We start from the raw sequence: 19327 nt of genomic DNA, 5'->3' as shown, positions 1-19327 counted from the left end.
CTGGCACCTCGAACCGGGGGCTGGCACCTCTGCCCGGGTATGCGGGATTGGGGCTGTCACGTCCCCGTGGCCGAGGTGATTTGGGCTCTGTCACCCCCCAGAGTGCAGGGACCAGGACTCTGTCACCCCCCAGACAGGACTCTGAGGCTCTGTCACTGCCTCCTGGCTGAGAGGATTGAGGTTCTGTCGGCAGGGATGTCCCAGGAGATGTCACCGCCCTGCAGCTGCGGGGTCACAGGGCTCTGTCACCATCCCCAGGCCACCAGCTCCTTCCCTCCGAGCATCATCCAGCTGATGTCCTTCTCTGCTGCAGCCTGAAATCCCAGCACTTCCCTCGGGATTGCACCTGCGGGGCGCTCAGTGTCACCTGTGGATCGCTCAGTGTCACCTGTGGATCGCTCAGTGTCACCCGTGGATCGCTCAGTGTCACCTGTGTATCACTCAGTGTCACCTGTGGATCGCTCAGTGTCACCTGTGTATCACTCAGTGTCACCTGTGGATCACTCAGTGTCACCTGCGGAGTGCTCAGTGTCACCTGTGGATCACTCAGTGTCACCTGAGGACCGCTCAGTGTTACCTGTGGATCACTCAGTGTCACCCGTGGATCGCTCAGTGTCACCTGAGGACCGCTCAGTGTCACCTGTGGATTGCTCAGTGTCACCTGCAGAGAGCTCAGTGTCACCTGTGGATCGCTCAGTGTCACCTGCAGAGCGCTCAGTGTCACCTGTGGATCGCTCAGTGTCACCTGCGGAGCGCTCAGTGTCACCTGTGGATCGCTCAGTGTCACCTGCAGAGAGCTCAGTGTCACCCCTGGATCACTCAGTGTCACCTGCGGAGTGCTCAGTGTCACCTGCGGAGTGCTCAGTGTCACCTGTGGATCGCTCAGTGTCACCTGTGGAGCGCTCAGTGTCACCTGCAGAGAGCTCAGTGTCACCTGTGGATCGCTCAGTGTCACCCGTGGATCACTCAGTGTCACCTGTGGATCGCTCAGTGTCACCTGTGGATCACTCAGTGTCACCTGTGTATCACTCAGTGTCACCTGTGGATCGCTCAGTGTCACCTGTGGATCACTCAGTGTCACCTGCGGAGTGCTCAATGTCACCTGTGGAGCGCTCAGTGTCACCCGTGTATCACTCAGTGTCACCTGTGGATCACTCAGTGTCACCTGCGGGGCGCTCAGTGTCACCTGTGGATCGCTCAGTGTCACCTGCAGAGGGTCAGTGTCACCTGCGGAGCGCTCAGTGTCACCTGTGTATCGCTCAGTGTCACCTGTGTATCCCTCAGTGTCACCCGTGATCGCTCAGTGTCATCTGCGAGTGCTCAGTGTCACCCGTGGATCACTCAGTGTCACCTGTGGATCGCTCAGTGTCACCTGTGGATCACTCAGTGTCACCTGCAGAGCGCTCAGTGTCACCCGTGGATCGCTCAGTGTCACCTGCGGAGTGCTCAGTGTCACCTGTGTATCACTCAGTGTCACCTGTGGACCACTCAGTGTCACCTGTGGATCGCTCAGTGTCACCTGCAGAGAGCTCAGTGTCACCCGTGGATCACTCAGTGTCACCTGTGGATCGCTCAGTGTCACCCGTGGATCACTCAGTGTCACCTGCAGAGAGCTCAGTGTCACCTGCAGAGCGCTCAGTGTCACCTGTGTATCACTCAGTGTCACCCGTGGATCACTCAGTGTCACCCGTGGATCACTCAGTGTCACCTGTGTATCACTCAGTGTCACCTGTGTATCCCTCAGTGTCACCCGCGGCGCCCATCCCGTCTGCAGCCAGCCAGGACAGCCCTGGTGGGGACACACCTGGGTCCTGCCAGGCCGCTCGGAGCAGGGCTCCGGCCGCAGCCGCCCGTGCAGGAGCAGCAGTACCCTCCAGAGGGTGCCGTGCTGTCGCCGGAGCTCCCCGCGCCCGGCGGTGCCAAAGCCGCCTCCGTCCCCACACATGGTCGGCATCAGAGCCCTCCCGGCTCTCCCCAGAGCCGCCGGGGCCGCGCGGGGTCCGTGTAATTCCTAAAGCCGCCTCGCATCTGCTCGAGGGGGCATTCCAGGCACCAGTGGGAATCAGGAAATTGTTCGTAGCGCTGGCCCTGCCAACGGCCGGGGGTAGATTTCTTTGATTTCCCATGCTCGGTGTCCACATCTGTAGAAGGGAAAGGGGGGAACTCGTACATGAGAATAAACGCGTTGGAAAGCCGTGAAAACTCTCTTTCAAGTCAGCCTGATGAAAACTTCATGTTCTGGAGCTCTTTGCTTCGAGGGGAGCAATCTGTTTCGAAGAGGAAAAGCTGTGTATTTTTCTTATTTAAACCTCCTAAATCTGCTGGAGCATTAAAAATATTTGGCATTTCCACAGCACATTTCATTCCCAGCTCCGAATGCGTTTTACAGACATTCATTAATTAAGCCTCGCAAAACCTTGGGGAGAAGGGGAAGCAGTGCTTATTAATTTGCTATTTGTGTTGCTGCAGCACACGGAGACCCCGGCCAGGACCTCGGGGCCTTGTTATTTTAGACACAACCTGCACAGAGCAGGAGCTGTCAGCAGGGGAAGAGGCCGTGCACGGACCCTCCTGGTGTTCCATTCCCTGTCCCTGCTGGAATTTGGGGCTGCAGGAGCTGCCCCCCAGCTCTCCCCCATCTCTGGGGTGCTCTTTTTGTGTTCTGGTGTTTGGGGGCAGCTCCTGCCCCTCCTTCCCAGCACCTCGTGGTTGTCCCACTTCCAGCTCGGCTTCATTTGACACCTTCCCCTTCCTCTGGGGGTCACTTTATGGAATCTCGGAGTTATTTGGGTTGGAAAAGGCCTCCAAGACCACCGAGCCCAAGCTGTGGCTGATCCCCAGCTTGTCCCCAGCCCAGCGCTCTGAGTGCCACCTCCACGAGCTCCCTGGACATTTCAAACCTGCCTGGGCAGCCCCTTCCTGACCATCACCATCCTTCCCACGAGGAAATTTCCCCAATACCCAGCCTGAACCCATTCCCTCTGGTCCTGTTTTACCCTGGGAGCTGAGCCTGACCCCCCCAAGCTGTCCCCTCCTGTCAGGAGAGCCCAAAGGTCCCCCCTGAGCCTCCTTTTCTCCTCCTGAGCCCCTTCCCCATCTCCCTCAGCTGCCCCTCACCTGACCAGCACACCCGGATCTGTGAAAGACTTCAAACAAACGCTCCCCCTCTGTTATTTTTAGGTTCCCCCTGATATTTTTAGGTCCCCCCTGATATGTTTAGGTCCCCCCTGATATTTTTAGGTCCCCCTCTGATATTTTTAGGTCCCCCTGATATTTTTAGGTCCCCCCTGATATTTTTAGGTCCCCCCTGCTATTGGAAGTGCAGCTACCCCTGTCCCCCAAGGGCTGTGCCCTCTCCGTCCCAGGTGTGGTGGCAAAGCTGTGAATGCTACACCTCTGCTTCCCCTGCAGGAAAAGCAGGGCCGGGCTGGATGCTGTAAATGCCTTTCACGTGTTCCCCAGATCCCCGTTAAATGGAACCCCAGAAGGTCTCTCAAAGCAGGAAAAATGCATTTCTAAGACCCTGGGAGGAAGATGTATTCCATAACGACTCTGGTGACCAGGCGTGCTGACTTGTGTCATGTGGAGAAGGAGCCAAGGGGGGGATTTCTTGTTATTTCATATTGCTGATGGGATTTTACCTCTGGCAGCAAATCCAGGAACTTTTTAGTTACCATTATTGTTTGATTTTATGGGCCATTTGATATTTATTTTTATTTCTCTTCATTATTTGTTGAGTGCACTTAGCCCCCTTCCCCGAGCAGCCTGCCTTATATCTAAGGTGAATTTTATGACCAGTGTTAGCACAGCAATCTGAGCAACTCACACAACTGTAATATATTTATCCAGTGCACTCAGTGCATCCAGACAGGCCTGGAATTCCTACTGTGGAGAGCAGTGGTCTGCCTGGAAAATCCCAACTCTAACTGGACTGGGTTAAAAAGAAAATGGAATAAACTCCAAACTATTCTGCATTATTCTATTTACATTCTTCTTCTTTCTGATCTTGATTTCAAGCCTTCAGGATCTATTTGAGTCATATTTTCACCTTTTTTTTCGGTTTGTTTTTCCCCTTGCAAAACATGAGGTCTCTCCATGTACCTTTTGCTGCAAGCCAAGCTCTTGCGTATCCCACGGCTCCCACAGCTGGACTTTAAAATCCACTGCCAGCACTGGGAGAGTAATGACAAAATCATGAGCTGGCAGCTCTGCCTTTCTCTCAGACCTCCTCATTTCATCCTGCTCAGGAGCAGGAATTCCTCACAGCTCCCAGCACCACCATCCAGGAGTTTTATTAAATTTTTTCCAATTTTTGTTAGATTTTCCCAGCACAGGGTTTTTTTTTCCCAATTCTTGTTACATTTTTGGCTGCTTTATTTTCCCTCTTTGTGGAGGAGGCTGCAATGACCTCCCTCACTCCTCCTGGTGATGTCCCAGCTCTGTGTCCTGCCTGCCCTGAGGGTGTGGTGGGGTTTCTCAGTGCCAGCGCTTCTCCCTGCTCTTATTCCCTCTGGATTTCTGCTCCCTGCTAATCCCTGGGTAATCCTGGCCCAGCGTGAGCCTGGGCAGGGTCAGGACTCTGTCTCTGCCTTTTATCCTGCCCCTTTGGATGCATTTCCCGTGGAGATGTTTGAGATGCTCGATCTGCTGTGGGCAGGTGGAGGTGAATCCTCCATCCCCTCCTTCCCCTGCAGCCCCAACACTGCCAGGGCCCACTGCAGAGACAGAATTCCATGGTGGGGAGAGGCCACCAAGGGATGTGGGACACCCAGGGATGTGAGACCCTCAGGGATGTGAGATCCTGAGGGATGTGAGACCCTCAGGGATGTGGGACACCCAGGGATGTGGGACCCTCAGGAATGTGGGACCCTCAGGGTTGTGGGACCCTCAGGGATGTGGGATAACCAGGGATGTGAGACCCTCAGGGATGTGAGACCCTCAGGGATGTGGGACCCTCAGGATGTGAGACTCTCAGAATGTGGACCCTCAGGGATGTGAGATCCTGAGGGATGTAAGACTCTCAGGGATGTGAGACCCTCAGGGATGTGAGACCTCAGAATGTGGGACCCTCAGGGATGTGGGATAACCAGGGATGTGAGACTCTCAGGGATGTGGGACCCTCAGGGATGTGGGACCCTCAGGGATGTGAGACCCTCAGGGATGTGAGACCCTCAGGGATGTGGGACCCTCAGGAATGTGGGACCCTCAGGGATGTGGGACCCTCAGGGATGTGGGATACCCAGGGATGTGAGACTCTCAGGGATGTGGGACCCTCAGGGATGTGAGACCCTCAGGAATGTAGGACCCCCAAGTCCCTCAGGATGAGCTCTGTAGGCTCCCACCATCCTGGGGTGCAGCCGAGCCCCACAGGTCCCAAATTCCCCAATTTCAGAGACAATCCAACAGAACCAGCACAAAACCCGGGGACAGCAGCATCCCTTCCATGCCAGGATGGAGCCAGCCTGGCTCTCTGGCTGGATGCCCACCCTGGGGAGCAGCAGTGCCACCTTCCCCAGCAGGATGGAACAGGAATATGGGAATACTGCGCCCTGTGAGGAGCAGGAACGAGCAGGACACAGAGCACGTGGGCCTGGCCTGGGGGAAGGATCAACACCTCTGGCTGGAATCTTGGGCTCCTTCCAGTCCCACATGGAGAGCTGACCCCTCAGGAGCTGGCTCCCTCTCAGCTGGCAGCGTTGGCCATTCCCAGCTCCATTTGGCACCGCGGCCAGGCCACGATCCCGCAGGTCCCCTCCATGTCCCACACGTGTCACCCCCAAAGCAGGGACGGCTGCAGGTGCTGCAGCACCACCCCAGCCCATGGGGAGCCTGGTTCCCATCCAAGCCAGCCAAACCCAGCTTGGCTGTGCTCCTCACCTGGCAGGAGAACACAGGAACGAGCGGGGAGTGCAGCCCCTCGTGTTCCAAGCGGTGACAATGGAGGCCAGGGGATGGAAATGCCTGTCCTGGCTGTGCTCTGGGGTTCTCCCCTTCCCCAGGGCAGCGCCAGGGCCCAGCAGCTGCGCCAGGCCCGGCACCGCGCTCAGCTCTGACATTTGAACACGAGGAATAATTTGGCTTCATTATCCCCCCCCCGCCCCCCGAGGGTCCCTCGAGCCAGGCTGGAATGTGCGTGGTAGGGACAGAACCAATCCCATTAGCACCAGCAGATTGTTTTTCCTTTGGTTTTGTTGTTGTTGAATCACCCGTGGCTCCGGCTCCTAGGAAGGAGAGGAAACCCATGGATGTGTTTTACTGGGCAGAGGAGACCCATGGATGTGTTTCACTGGGCAGAGGAGACCCATGGATGTGTTTTACCAGGCAGAGGAGACCCATGGATGTGTTTCACCAGGCAGAGGAGACCCATGGATGTGTTTCACTGGGCAGAGGAGACCCATGGATGTGTTTTACCGGGCAGAGGAGACCCATGGATGTGTTTTACCGGGCAGAGGAGACCCATGGATGTGTTTTACCAGGCAGAGGAGACCCATGGATGTGTTTTACCAGGCAGAGGAGACCCATGGATGTGTTTTACTGGGCAGAGGAGACCCAGGGATGTGTTTTCCATCCCTGGCACGGTGCTGCCCTGCCCAGTTCCAGCATCTCCATGGAGTTTCCATCTCTGAAGGCCTTGAGGGCTTTGTGGTGGCTCCAGGCACAATTCAAAGGAGAATTTGTAAGGGAAAGGGCTCAGCTCCACATATGGGGTCAGGAAGGTGCTTTCAGCCCTTGTCCAGCTCCCCATCTCACCTCCTCATCCTCTCTCCATCCCTGGGTGGGCATTTATCTCCATTGGGGTTAAAAGGGAATTTACAGCTCCAAGTGTTGGTCAGGAATTCAGGATTGCAGCTCTGTGCTGGCAATCCATCAAAGTTTGGTCCCAAACCATCAAAAGGGGGATTGGCACGTGGACTTCTCCTCCCTGCTGACCCAGTCCTGGGGTTTCTGCCCTCTGAGGCCTCCCAAGGACCCCAGTGCTGTCCCCAGGCAGGGACATCCTGGAGGAGCAGGCCCAGGGCTCCAGGACAAGGAGCTGAATGCTCCTGGGGGGAATGGGGTGAGGAACGGGGACAAAGGCACGTTGGGAGCAGATGGCAGGAGGGGAGGAAATCCCTGCCTGGCCCAGCTCCTCGGGCATTGTGTGAGCTGGTGGAGCCAGGCCAGCTCCCGGCAGCTGAGATCTTCTGGAGGGGACAGCAGCAGCCCAGTGCAGCCACCAAGGGCAGCCAGGGGGGTGCTGACCCTGATTACAGCTGGTGGGACCCCCAAACCTTCAGCACCCACTGCTGGCACAGAGACTGAGCCACAGCCAAGGGGGAGAGGCCACAGCGCTCTGGGTGGAAGTGTAGGGGGAAACTTGGTGGATTTTCCCCACTTTTTGGGGCTGCTTCTTGCCACAGACACATCTGGAGTTAGTTGTGGAGCTGTGCTTGGACACGTGGACACATGGAGGTGAGTGTGGACACGAGGACATCAGGATGAGCATGAGGGTGGGAGGATGGACATGAGGACATGAGGATGGACACAACATCAGGATGGACACAAGGACACAGTGATTGACACAAGGACATGGGGATGGACACAAGGATGTGAGGATGGACACAAGGACACGGTGATGGACACAAGGACACGGTGATGGACACAAGGACATGGGGATGGACACGAGGATGTGAGGATGGACACGAGGACACAGTGATGGACACATGGATGTGAACGTGGGCACACACACGCTCACCCCAAGGCCGTGACCCACCCCATGCCCTCAGCACCACCATGGGCTGGAGGGTGACTCCTCACAGCCTGCCCATGGCCACACACCAGGAATTCCCTTCCCCTGTGAACAAATGAAAGAGGGAGAGAGAAGGAAAAGGCTGGAAAAGCCCCCGGCTGCCTGCTGGGGGGAGTGGAACCAGCGGATTTCATGCGTCTCCTTCTCGTTAGAGTGGGGTCCCTCCTCACCTGCTCCTGGGCACGGTTTCCTGCACCCCGAGCCAGCAGGGAGGAATCTGACTCCAGTTTAAAGACGAGGAGCTTGTCCACGGTCTGCAGCCATCCCAGGAGGGGACACTCTCAGAGCTGCTGCCCGCCCTGGGCTGGGTTTGCCAGCTGTCTGCCCCGATCTGGGGCCTTCCTGCCAAATTTTCCTGTGAAAATTCGGCACAAAGACACCCCCTGAGGGCTGTCCCTGCCCTCTGAGGGGCACTCGGTGGCCTGGGCCTGGCCAGGGGGTTTTTACCCCTGATCCATCAGATTGTGCCCACCTCAAAAGCTGCTCCGTGCTGGGCTCCATCTCTCAGCCCTTCCCTCTTTTGCTGCCCTCCCACCCCAGGCACTGCTGAGGACACCGTGCAAGCCCCCAGATCCCATTGTGGGATGGAAAATATGGCCATGGCACCCACTGTGCCTGCCATGCCAGGCTGGGGAACGCGGCCATGGCACCCCCTGTGCCTCCCATGCCAGGCTGGGGAACGTGGCCATGGCACCCACAGTGCCTCCCATGCCAGGCTGGGGAATGTGGCCATGGCACCCCTGTGCCTGCCATGCCAGGCTGGGGAACGCGGCCATGGCACCCCCTGTGCCTCCCATGCCAGGCTGGGGAACGCAGCCATGGCACCCCCTGTGCCTGCCATGCCAGGGTGGGGAATGCGGCCATGGCACCCCTGTGCCTCCCATGCCAGGCTGGGGAATGTGGCCATGGCACCCACTGTGCCTGCCATGCCAGGGTGGGGAACGTGGCCATGGCACCCCCTGTGCCTCCATGCCAGCCCCACAGGGCCAAGGCTGCCCGGAGCATCCCCCCACCCAGCTGGAACGCCATCCCCCCGCACTCCATGTAGGGCAAAGCCCTCCCGTCCCCATCGTGCGAGCGCAGCCCCGCTCCCCTCCTCCCCAGCCCGGGCAGGGGGTGACACGGCAGGGACGTGCTCCGGCAGCACGGGCTGCTGGCAGGGAGCAGAGCAGGCCTTTGGAGAGCCTTCTTTGGCCGTGACATCCATCCCCGGCACCTCCGCATCCCTGGCTCCGCACCCCGCGGCAAACGGGGGCTCCTCGGGGGAGCGGCTGGCTCCGAGCTCGGGACCCTGCTGGGCTACTGAAGCGCTGCAGGCGAGGCCGCAGCGGCTCCAGCGCCTCGCGTGAGCTGCCCCGCCGTGCCTGGCACGGGAGAGCCCGGCTGGGCCGTGGGCACGGCGCCAGGACAAACACACGCTGGGGAAAGGGGAGGCGGGACGTGCCAGCCCCCGGTGCTGCATGTGTGCTGGGGTGTGACACTGGTGCATGACACTGGCGTGGCCCCATTATTTCCCTGCTCCAAATGGTGTCCACGGGTGGTTTCCAGTGGGAAAAGCCCTCGTTTCCCAGCCCTTCCACGTGCACGGAGCCCTTCCCGGTGCTGCATCCCGGCCTTCCCCTCCTTGCAGCTCGCCGGGGATGGTTTGGGGGCCTTGCCTCTCCTCCCATTCCTGATGCTGAATGTCTCAACCCAGCAGCAGAGAGGAGCTTTGTTCCGTGCCCATGCCAAGCAGCCCAGCAGGGATTTCTCTCCGGTTTACCAGAGCTTTCATCCCGGCTCAGTTTCCAGAACGGGAACAGCCCCGTGCCCTCCTGCTGGCCCCATCTGGGGCATCAAACCCGCTCCCACCCTGGAACCAGCACCCCACCAAGCCACAGACTCGCCCAGCTCTGGTACAAACCTTTATTCTATTCCCCCTCCCAGCTCGAGGCTGGGTTTGACCTTCGAGGCGAGGCCGGGAGGGCTCCAGGCCAGGAGGGCTCCAGGATCAGGAGGGCTCCAGGCCGGGAGGGCTCCAGGACCGGGAGGGCTCCAGGCCGGGAGGGCTCCATGACCAGGAGAGCTCCAGGCCGTGAGGGCTCCAGGCCGGGAGGGCTCCAGGCCGTGAGGGCTCCAGGCCGGGAGGGCTCCAGGCCGGGAGGGCTCCAGGCCAGGAGGGCTCCAGGCCGGGAGGGCTCCAGGACCAGGAGGGCTCCAGGCCAGGAGGGCTCCATGACCGGGAGGGCTCCAGGCCGGGAGGGCTCCAGGCCGGGAGGGCCCCAGGCCGGGAGGGCTCCAGGACCGGGAGGGCTCCAGGCCGGGAGGGCTCCAGGCCGTGAGGGCTCCAGGACCAGGAGGGCTCCAGGACCGGGAGGGCTCCAGGCCAGGAGGGCTCCAGGCCGTGAGGGCTCCAGGACCGGGAGGGCTCCAGGCCGGGAGGGCTCCAGGCCGTGAGGGCTCCAGGACCGGGAGGGCTCCATGACCGGGAGGGCCCCAGGCCAGAAGGGCTCCAGGCTGGGAGGGCTCCAGGCCGTGAGGGCTCCAGGCCTCGCTGCCCCCGGAGCTCCTGCCCGGGGATCGGGGGCGCTGCCGCGGCCGGAACATCACACACTGACTGCACCGAGCTTCACACGCGGCCGGAAAGCAACAACGAAAAGTGGACCCCAAAACGGACACGAGACCCCCCCACGCCTCCCCCCAACCCGGTTCCCCAAACCCAGATATGTCGGATGGGTAGAGGTGACACGGAGCAGCACAAAACCGGTGAGGACGGGGATGAGAGGCCCCGGTCCCAGCACAGCACGGCCCCCGAGAGCCCAAAAACCCAAGGAAGGGTCGGGGTAATAAGTTAATCTGTACAGACGTGTTAGGTGACACAGGGGTGGCGGGACCGACACCCTCCGGCACTGGGGTGTCCCCTGGGGCCGAGGAGCCGCACGCCGGTGCAAATCAAACCACGGAACGATGCATGGAATCGAGTGGTGGAGAATGGGGGGGAGATGGGGAGCGGGGAGACGCCTCCATGCCCGGGGGCTGTGCCAGGGTGAGCCGAGGGGAGCCGTGCTTGGTGCCACTGCCCGCTTTGAGGGCAGCACTGTGAGCCCAGGGACACAGAGACCGGGTCCTGCCGTCAGCTACAGCCCTGCAGGCTGCTCCCAGCGTGGGGCAGGGATGCTGAGCCCAGGATGGAGCCATCCCTGCAGCTCCCACCTCCTGTCCGAGCTCGAAGTCAGGGAAACGCCGCCTCATCCTTTGCTTGGTCTCACCAGCAGCTTGTTGGCACCAGGGCCAGCTCCCCAAGGGCATCACGGAGCAGGGAGGGGAAGGAGCCATCCCAGGGCCCCTCCACAGCTCCGGGAAGGGGCCGGCCGGGTGCTGGCGTGGGCACGGAGGCGGCGGGATCCGCTCCCGTCTCCGACTGCCAAGGCCAAATCCATTCGCCACGTTTCGGCTCCCCGAGGCAATCGGCTCCGGCCGGCGGAAGGGAGTTCCCAGGGCCGGGGCCGGCGCCTCGGAGGCTCAGCCCAAGGTGGGAGGCCGGGGATGTGCCGAGCCAAAGCTCGGAAGGCTGCAGACGCTCTCCATCCCCCACCGCAGCCGGCTCCCTCCTGCCCAGCGCTGGAGCCGTGCCCGGAGGGCTGCGGGGCCCCGGCGGCTCCGGGCGGAGCAGACTGAGAGTCCCGCTCCGGGACCCGCCGGGCTCCCTGCGGCCTGCCCGCCCTGGCAGCTCCCTCTCGGTTCCGCAGGCCCGGATCCCAGCCCGCAGCGCATCCCTGGGGGAGCCAGAGCCGCTCCCGGCTCCCGGAGCCTCCCCCGGGACCAGGCCGTGCCCGGGAGGGGAGCGGGATCCGGGACCCGGCCGTGCCCGGGAGGGGAGCGGGATCCGGGACCCGGCCGTGCCCGTGAAGGGAGCGGACCCGGCCGTGCCTGTGAGGGGAGCGGGGCCCGGCCGTGCCCGGGGAGGGGAGCGGGGCCCGGCCCAAGGCGGAGATGCCCCTGCGGGCCCGGGGGACGCGGGGAGCCGGGAGGCGATGCCATGGGGTCGGTGAGAGGGAGGCGGAGGCGGTGGGCAGGGACGGGAGCCCTACAGGATGGTCTTGTCCAGGTCGACCTTGAGGGGCAGCGGCCCCGCGTCCTCCCCGCCGGGCGCGGGGCACAGGGTGACTGTGATGACGGGCGGCAGCGGGAAAGGGCCGGGGCCGTCCAGGTCCTCCAGGTACTCCTTGTCCCCGTTGATGCTCAGGGGCTGCAGGAGAGGCAGAGACAACAGTGCAGCCCCAGAGCGGGGTGCAGATCACCCCCGGCTTGGGGACACCACGGGGCTGGGTGTGGATGAGCCTCACACCCCACACAGAGACTGGGGAGCACAAAGAGTGCACAGCAATGCCCACCCGGCCATGCCAGGCGTCCCTGGCACCCTGGGGCTGTGCTCACCCCGTACCTGGGTCTTGACGTGCTGCTCGGGGGCGGTGACCAGGCTGGCACAGCTGAGCCACAGCATCACCATGATGGAGAGGAAGAGGCAGGCGGCCAGGATCCAGCGAGGAAGGCCCGAGCGCCTGTAGCACCCCACCACCCCCCGCCAAAGAGGAGGCACGGGTTTATGGCAGGGCACGGGCTGGGGATGGGGGCTGGGGGGGATCTGCTGTGCCACGTCCAGCGGGTCCCAGAGCACCTACTTGGACATGCAGCCCAGGAAGTCGTGCTCCTGCTGCGGGGGCTCCGGGGGATGCGCCTTGGCCTTGCCCCGCGGCTCCTTCACGGGGGGCTTGTCCCCCTTTGCCCGGGGGCCTGGCAGGGGAGAGGTGATGCTGAACATGGGGCACACCCATGTGGGCACACCCATGGGCACACCCTCCCCTCTCCCCCTGGAACCCCCTGCCCGCTAAGGAGGCACCGAGGATCCCACCAGGGCCCCATCCAGAGCCCCCTCAGCGTGGGTGGGGGTGTGGGAAGTTGAATAGGCCCAAGAAATGGGAAATTTGTTCAGCTCTGGGGAACTCAGAAAGGAGCCAGGAGGGCTCGGAGGCTCCCAACCCCCTCCCAGCCCCTTCCCAGCAGCCCAGACCCCCCCAAACCTGTGTGGGGCTGGGGGACACCAGGGCTGGACCCCGACCCCGATCCCGGCTGTGCTGGCTGGATCTCCAGGGCCTCGGCTGCTGGGAACTCCATCTCAGGCTGGGACTGGGTCGGCAGGGAGAGAGGGAGAAGGCAGTGAGGAAAGGGGTCCCCACCCCTGTGGGCACCCACAGAAGGGTCCTGGGGACACCCCCACCTGGAACACCACGACTTTGCCATCGTCCGCCTGCAGGTAGAAGGTCCAAGTGGAGGAGATGAAGCTCTGGGCAGAGCTGACGATGTCGTTACAGAAGGTGGAGACCAAATCCAGCATGGAGAACGACGGCAATTTCAGCTCCAGGCTCTGCAAAGGAGCGGGGACATCCCCTCACAGCTGTCCCCTTGTCACCCACCCCGACAGGGGACATCCCACCCCATCACGGCTGGGCTGAGCTCAGCTCTGCTCTGGGCTCTGCTTCTCCCAGCACACAAAGGGATGTTCCAGGCTGTGCTCCAGCCCCAGGAGGGTCACCAAGGGTCCCTGGAGTGACCACCCAGCTTTGGGGCCATCCCCCAGCCCCGGGCCCGTCCCTTTGGGGTGGGATCTCCCTCCTGTGCTGGAGACAATGGGAGCGGAGCGGCCGCGGTGCCGAGGGCGTTGCTCTCCTGGCAGCCTCTCGGTGCCCTGGATTCTTGGCCGTCGCGGCAGTTTGTTATTTTTAAAGCATCCCTGCTGGAATCCGCTTGGCTGCTCCCTGCCACTGGCTCCGAACATTTTCCGACAGCCCCTTGCACGGTCAAACCAGCAAACAGGAAATAAATAGGTCAGATTCTGTATCTAATTATTATGCTAAATCTGCTTTGCCTGCTCGTCTGGGAACCTGAGGGAAAGTGCTTTGGGTGGGTGGAGGGGGTGAGGGCTCATCCCTGGCCTTGGAGAGGGGCTGGGAAATGGGATCAGGCACTGGGAAGGTCTTAAAACGGGGCTGCAAAGGAGGGGAGTTCAAAGGAGCTTTTCACCCTTTTTACGGCACTGATTCATCTTTGCCTGCACGTGCACGGAGCCAAAAGCCTCCTCCTTGGGCCAAAGTCTAATTTAATTAATTGGGCAATAGCTGAATTAATTAAATGTAGGAGGGGAAAGCGTTGCTGATTGCTGGGAAGGATAACAAATCAAAACTGGGGGAATCTGCCACGATGCCCAGTCAGATCCTCTCACCCTGGGGATTCCCTGTGCTCACCCTGCCTGGCCCAAGCCCAGCCCAGCACAGTTAATTTGCTTTTTAGATTTGTGACAAAGCAACCAGTGGTGGCTTGGATCAACCTGGCACAGCTGGAGCTCCCATCTGGATAGAGGGATGGATGGATGGATGGATGGATGGATGGATGGATGGATGGATGGATGGATGATGGATGGATGGATGGATGGATGGATGATGGATGGATGGATGGATGGATGGATGGATTGATGGATGGATGGATGGATGGATGGATGGATGGATGGATGGATGGATGGATGGATGGATGGATGGATGGATGGATGGATGGATGGATGGAACCATGGATCCATGGATAGATGGGCTGCACATGTGGGGTGTCCCCCATCCCGAGGAAGAGGAGGGGCTGTGCTGAGCTCCTGTTCAAGAAAGGATTTCCCCCTCTCCCTTCACCTTCTCCTTCCTGCTCTCCTCCACCTCGGGCAGCTGCTTGCGGCACCCGGTCACGCACCCAAACTGCTCCTCTGCGTTGCCGTAGGCTTCAGCACAGGCTGGGGGAGAGGAAGGGTCGGGGTTGGGGGTGCCCAATCCCGGGGACCCCCGTGCCCCTCCCCAGTGCCACCCAGGGCACCTCAGCCCTCCCCGCTGGCTGTGGGGCTGCTCAGGGCGGGCACTGCAGAGGGTGTTGGGTGTCGGGATCGGGGCTCCCGTGGGATGTGGGGATGGGGATCCCCCCGGGATTTGGGGCGCGGGGGCCGCTCGGCCACGGCTCCTCTCACCTGCTTCGCACTCGGCTCTGGTCGTGTTGAGCTCGGCGCTCGCATCCACGAAGTGACAGATGGAGAACAGCCGGCAGCCCCGGTAACAGGCGTTGAGAACAGCATCCTGCGGCGAGGAGGAGGAGAGCGCGGAGCTGGCACCGGGCTCAGGCACCGGGCTCGGCCGGACACCCCCCCGCGGCCCCCGCGCCCAGCTGGGGGGCACCGGGCAGCGCCGCCCCCGCCCGGGGCCGTGCTGAGGGCTGGCACCCCAAAGCTGGGGCTCCCAGGGCAGGGAGAGCTCCCCAAAGCCCCCCTGGTGCCCCCATTGTGGGTCTGCACGGGGCCAAGGGTGGAGGGCTTGGAGGGTCCCCCCATCTGTGATGGCACCAGCCAGGCCCTGGCATGGGCTGGCAGAGGTGGGGGAGCACCGCTCTGGGTACAGGTACAGATTTGGGGTGCCGGGCATGCACTGAGGGGGTGTGGGGGGCACACAGGGGGGTCATTGGCAATGAGCAGGCTCAGGGTAAAGGGGTGACACTGCGGGCACCCCAAACCCGTGGGGATGCCCTCACTGGGGGGCACCCCAAAGCTGCTGGAGGAGACATTGGGGCTGCCCCAGTGCCCCCCATGTTACTCCCCCGGGGGAGTGGCAGAGATGCCTGTCAGGGGTGCCCCCACTGCCCCTGCTGCCCCCAGCCCCCTTCAGTGCTCCCAGTGCCCTGCTGCTCCTGGCACCCCATTCCAATGTGAGATTATTAGAATTATTGCCCCTGAGAATTTCCCCCTACTGATGGTCCCCAAATATCCCCAGTACTCCCAGCGCCCACGATGGTGCCCCTGGTACCCCCAGTGCCATTGATGCTCCCCATGCCCCTGGTGCCCCCCAGTACTCCCAGTGCCCCCGATGCCCTCGATGCCCCCGGTACCCCCAGTGCCACTGATGCTCCCCACGCCCCCGGTGCCCCCCCGGTGCCCCCCCGGTGCCCCGGACTCACGGCGGCGGCCCGGCGCTGCAGGCTGCGGCCGCACTGCCCGCGGCACCCGCCGGTGTCTCCCAGCTGCGGCGAGAAGGGGTCGGTGGCGGCGGCGGCGGCGGCGAGAAGGGCCAGGCCGAGGGCGAGCAGGGCCCGGGGCCGGCGGGCCGGGGCCGCCATGGCGGGCGCGGAGCGGAGCGGAACGGAGCGGAGCCGAGCGCACCCACCGCCGCCGCCGCCGCCGCCGGCCCCGCCGTGACGCGCTGTGCGCCGGGCGGGGGGAGCCGGGGGCGGGGGGAGCCGCCGCAGCCTGCCGCAGATGCACCGGCACCGGCACCGGGCGGGGATAGCGAGCCCGGGGTGCGGGAGGGAGGACGGGGATGCCCGGGCAGCGGGGCGTGAGGGAACCCCGGGATGCGGGAGAACGGGGGGGTCCAAGGACCAGGGATGCTCGGGATGGGGGATGGATGGACACCAGGGGATGCAGGGGGACAAAGGGGACGTGGGAACCGGGAGATTTATGGGGAGCAGGGGGTGTAGGGGGGCCGTGGGCTGAGGGGGATGCAGGAGGGATCAGGGTGCAGGGACACAACAGGGCTTGGGGCCGCCCTGGCACAGAGGGACTGAAGGGAGCAGGGGGGCTGAGGCCATGACCAGGAACTGTCACACCCCACTGGTGTCACACAGAGGGACAGGGCTGCCCCACTGCCCCCCACATGGACCATCCCCTCAGGAGGGTCCCCAGCCAGTGTCACACCCCACCGTGGCACCCTCTGTGTCCCTCCAGGACTCCCCAAGCCACCTTCCTGCCTCCCATCCTCATCCTCACTCCTCAGGGCCCCCGGCTCTCCCTGACACCCCGGATTTACAGCTGTGATTTTCCAGGCTTCAAAGGACATCAAAGGCACCCCGCACACCCCCTCCCCTCACCCCTGCCCACTCCCCTAATTTATGGCAGCACCCCAAAGTGGGCCCGCGGGGAGGAGGAGGAGGAGGAGGGCTGGGGGCTGCGCTCACCTCCGGCCCTAATGGGGAACACATGGCAGGACCCCGGCGGGGGAAGGGGGGGTCTCGCTGTCCCAGCTCAGCCCTGAGGGTGCTCCGTGCCCTCAGAGGGGCCGGGGGTGCTGGGGGGCGCAGCCCGTGCCCCCTCCCCGGGCAGGGAGCGGGGCCTCTCCTCGCCCCGCCACTTTATTCGTCCTATTAATCAAAGCGGGGCCGGCAGGAACCGAGCGGGGCCGGGCCGGCGGGGCCGCGCTCCCCTTCCCCCTCCTGGAGCCCCGCCAGCCCCGGGTCCGGCACGGCTGACGAACGGCCGGTAAATGGGGCACGTTGGGGCTGTCACCGTAAATCACGGCCCGCAGCGGGGGCAGAGCCGCAGCCCGAGCCCCGGGGCACCGGGAGCCTCCCTCCGGTGGGCACCGCTCCCCTGCACCTGCCCGCGCTCCGCCCGCTCACCTTTCCACGGGAAAAAGCCTTTCCCAGGCTAAACCCTCCAAGCTGGCAGAGCCTGGCTGCCCTCCCTCCTCCCCTCTCCAGAAACACTCGGTGCCTCTCGCATTTATCACTACTGACCTACATTTCCCTGCCGGAGCCTTTCGGGGAGCCTCGGGCTCTCCCCACATTGTCCGGGGTGTCCCCGTGGTCCCTTCACTCCACGTCTCAGCCCTGCAGAGCCCATCCCTCGTGCTCAAGCACCCTCTCGACATTTTTCCCCTCCTCTGGAGCTGCTCAGACTCCGCCACGGGACTGTTTGTGCTTCCCAAAGCAAACAGAGGCGGGAAGGTGCGGCCGCCCCGAGGATGCTCTGCAGGGAAAGGGTGCGGGGGGGCGGCAGGGAAAGGGTTAAGCGGGTTATAAATTACCCATGGATGTGGAAATGTGACTGAGAGGAATAGAAAGCAAACTCTGCCTGCTGGATTCTTTGCATTTCTTGCCTCTTTATTTTTCCCCCAGGTCACTTTAAAAGGATGCAGGCAGTGGAGGCAGCTCCGCTGCGCCTCTCCTCCCGCTTTTCCCGGGGTTTGGGGCTTTTTTTCTTGTTTGTTTTTTACACCCTGGCCCTTGAGCCAGATGCTGTCTGCGTCCAAGGATTTTATGGAGTGAGCTCTGGCTGGGAAATCAAGTAATTAGATTAATTCGGGGCCCTGGTGACACACGATGGAGGGAGGCGGGAAGGTGGCGGCTGGTGGGAAGCTGGACCGAGGATGCTCAGGCGGCTTTGGGGATGTCCCCAGGGCCACCCGGGCAGAGCAGAGCGTTCGTGGCGGGGCCTGGGCCCCACGGGCGGATCCCGCACGGAGCGGGGCACGGAGGCCCTGGGAACGGAGCCGCGCCGGGGGCGCAGCGGGACCGCCCGGCCTCGGGGGACCCCGGTGCTGACGCCGAGAGCCCGGCCGGGGTCAGAGCGGGGGTCTGGGCTGGATCTGCCCCTGCCGGGGTCAGAGGGGGGGTCTGGGCTGGATCTGCCCGGCCGGTCAGAGCGGGGGTCTGGGCTGGATCTGCCCCGGCCGGGGTCAGAGGGGGGGTCCGGGCTGGATCTGCCCGCCGGGTCAGAGGGGCTGCGGCTGGATCCTGGGGTCAGAGGGGGGGTCCGGGCTGGATCCTGGGGGTCAGAGGGGGCTGCGGGCTCGATCCCGCCCCGGCGGTGCCTGAGCGCGGCCCGTGGGCCGGAGGGAGCGGCTTTAAAGGTCACTGGCAAAGGGCAGCGCTGAGCGGCCGCCGCTGACTCAGAGCGGCTCGGCCACCTCCGGCTGCTCCCGGGCGGGTCCTGGCACTGCCCGCGCTTGGGGACCGCTGTCCCCTCACGCTGTCCCCGTGCCACAGGTGCTGTGTGAGCTGGGGGGTCCCTGTGCCACCTGGGGTGACGCCTCACCGTGTCCCAGGTGACACCAGTGGGGACCGACCCTGCCCTCCCGCTGCCACCGTCCCTCCACCTTCCCCCTGCACCCCAAGCCACCTTCTGATGATGCCTGTGCCACCCAGAGCCACCCATGTCCCCTGCGTGGAGTCACCCCCTCCCCAGCATCCCACCCACGCCCTGGCTCCCCCAAACCCCCCAAATTCGGGGTTCTCTCTGATCAGCCCGGCCAGAGCTGCAGCAAACAGGGGGGAAGGCTCCGGGCAGTGCAGGTGGGCAGCCGGGGTGGCCGCAGCCCCCATTCCGCTCCAGAGGGGGAATTTCTCTTTTCCGCTGCCCCCATCCCGCTCCACAGTGGGAATTTCTCCCTTTCCGCTGCCCCCAGCGCTGCCGCGGTCCCTGCGTGGTTTCCCGGGGCGCGGGCCGTGGGTCGGGACCGCGGGCGGCCGCCGGCCCCGGGGCAGCCGTGATTCACTCGGCCAGACCGCGGCCGCTGGGGCTGAAGTTTCTCAGGCTGGGTGGCTCCCGGAGCCTGACATTTTTGGGAAATTTCAACAAAAACAGTTCAGAAGCTTCCAAAAAACAGGACGATGGGAAAAGGCATTGTTCGGGCTCCCTCCCCCTCTCGGTTTTTATTGTGTTTTTTAATCTCTGCAATCCCTGGTGCTGCCCAACACCTCGGAGCC

The 19327-nt window shown here is 62.9% G+C and overlaps 1 protein-coding gene across 2 annotated transcripts; it reads right to left on the bottom strand.

Annotated features, from left to right (window-relative positions):
• Nucleotides 1-9680: 9680 nt before the first annotated feature.
• On the bottom strand, nt 9681-16017 carry TMEM59L (transmembrane protein 59 like). 2 transcript variants are annotated; one of them, XM_064734321.1, is made up of 8 exons: nt 15803-16017; nt 14826-14931; nt 14500-14597; nt 13047-13193; nt 12850-12955; nt 12451-12562; nt 12213-12354; nt 9681-12017 (listed from the first exon to the last, which is right to left on the bottom strand). In XM_064734321.1, the coding sequence occupies exons 1-8, from the start codon at nt 15959-15961 to the stop codon at nt 11856-11858; spliced, it is 1032 nt and encodes a 343-aa protein (XP_064590391.1). In that variant the 5' UTR covers nt 15962-16017; the 3' UTR covers nt 9681-11855. The 2 variants fall into 2 exon arrangements, with proteins under 2 accessions (XP_064590391.1, XP_064590392.1); XM_064734322.1 differs by having other exon boundaries at nt 12213-12330.
• Between the last annotated feature and the right edge of the window lie 3310 nt (nt 16018-19327).

The sequence above is a fragment of the Zonotrichia leucophrys genome, chromosome 28, assembly GCF_028769735.1.
Source record: "Zonotrichia leucophrys gambelii isolate GWCS_2022_RI chromosome 28, RI_Zleu_2.0, whole genome shotgun sequence".
NCBI lineage: Eukaryota > Metazoa > Chordata > Aves > Passeriformes > Passerellidae > Zonotrichia > Zonotrichia leucophrys.
Note: the sequence above shows the minus strand (reverse complement) of the source record. Positions and strands in the feature narration are given on the sequence as shown.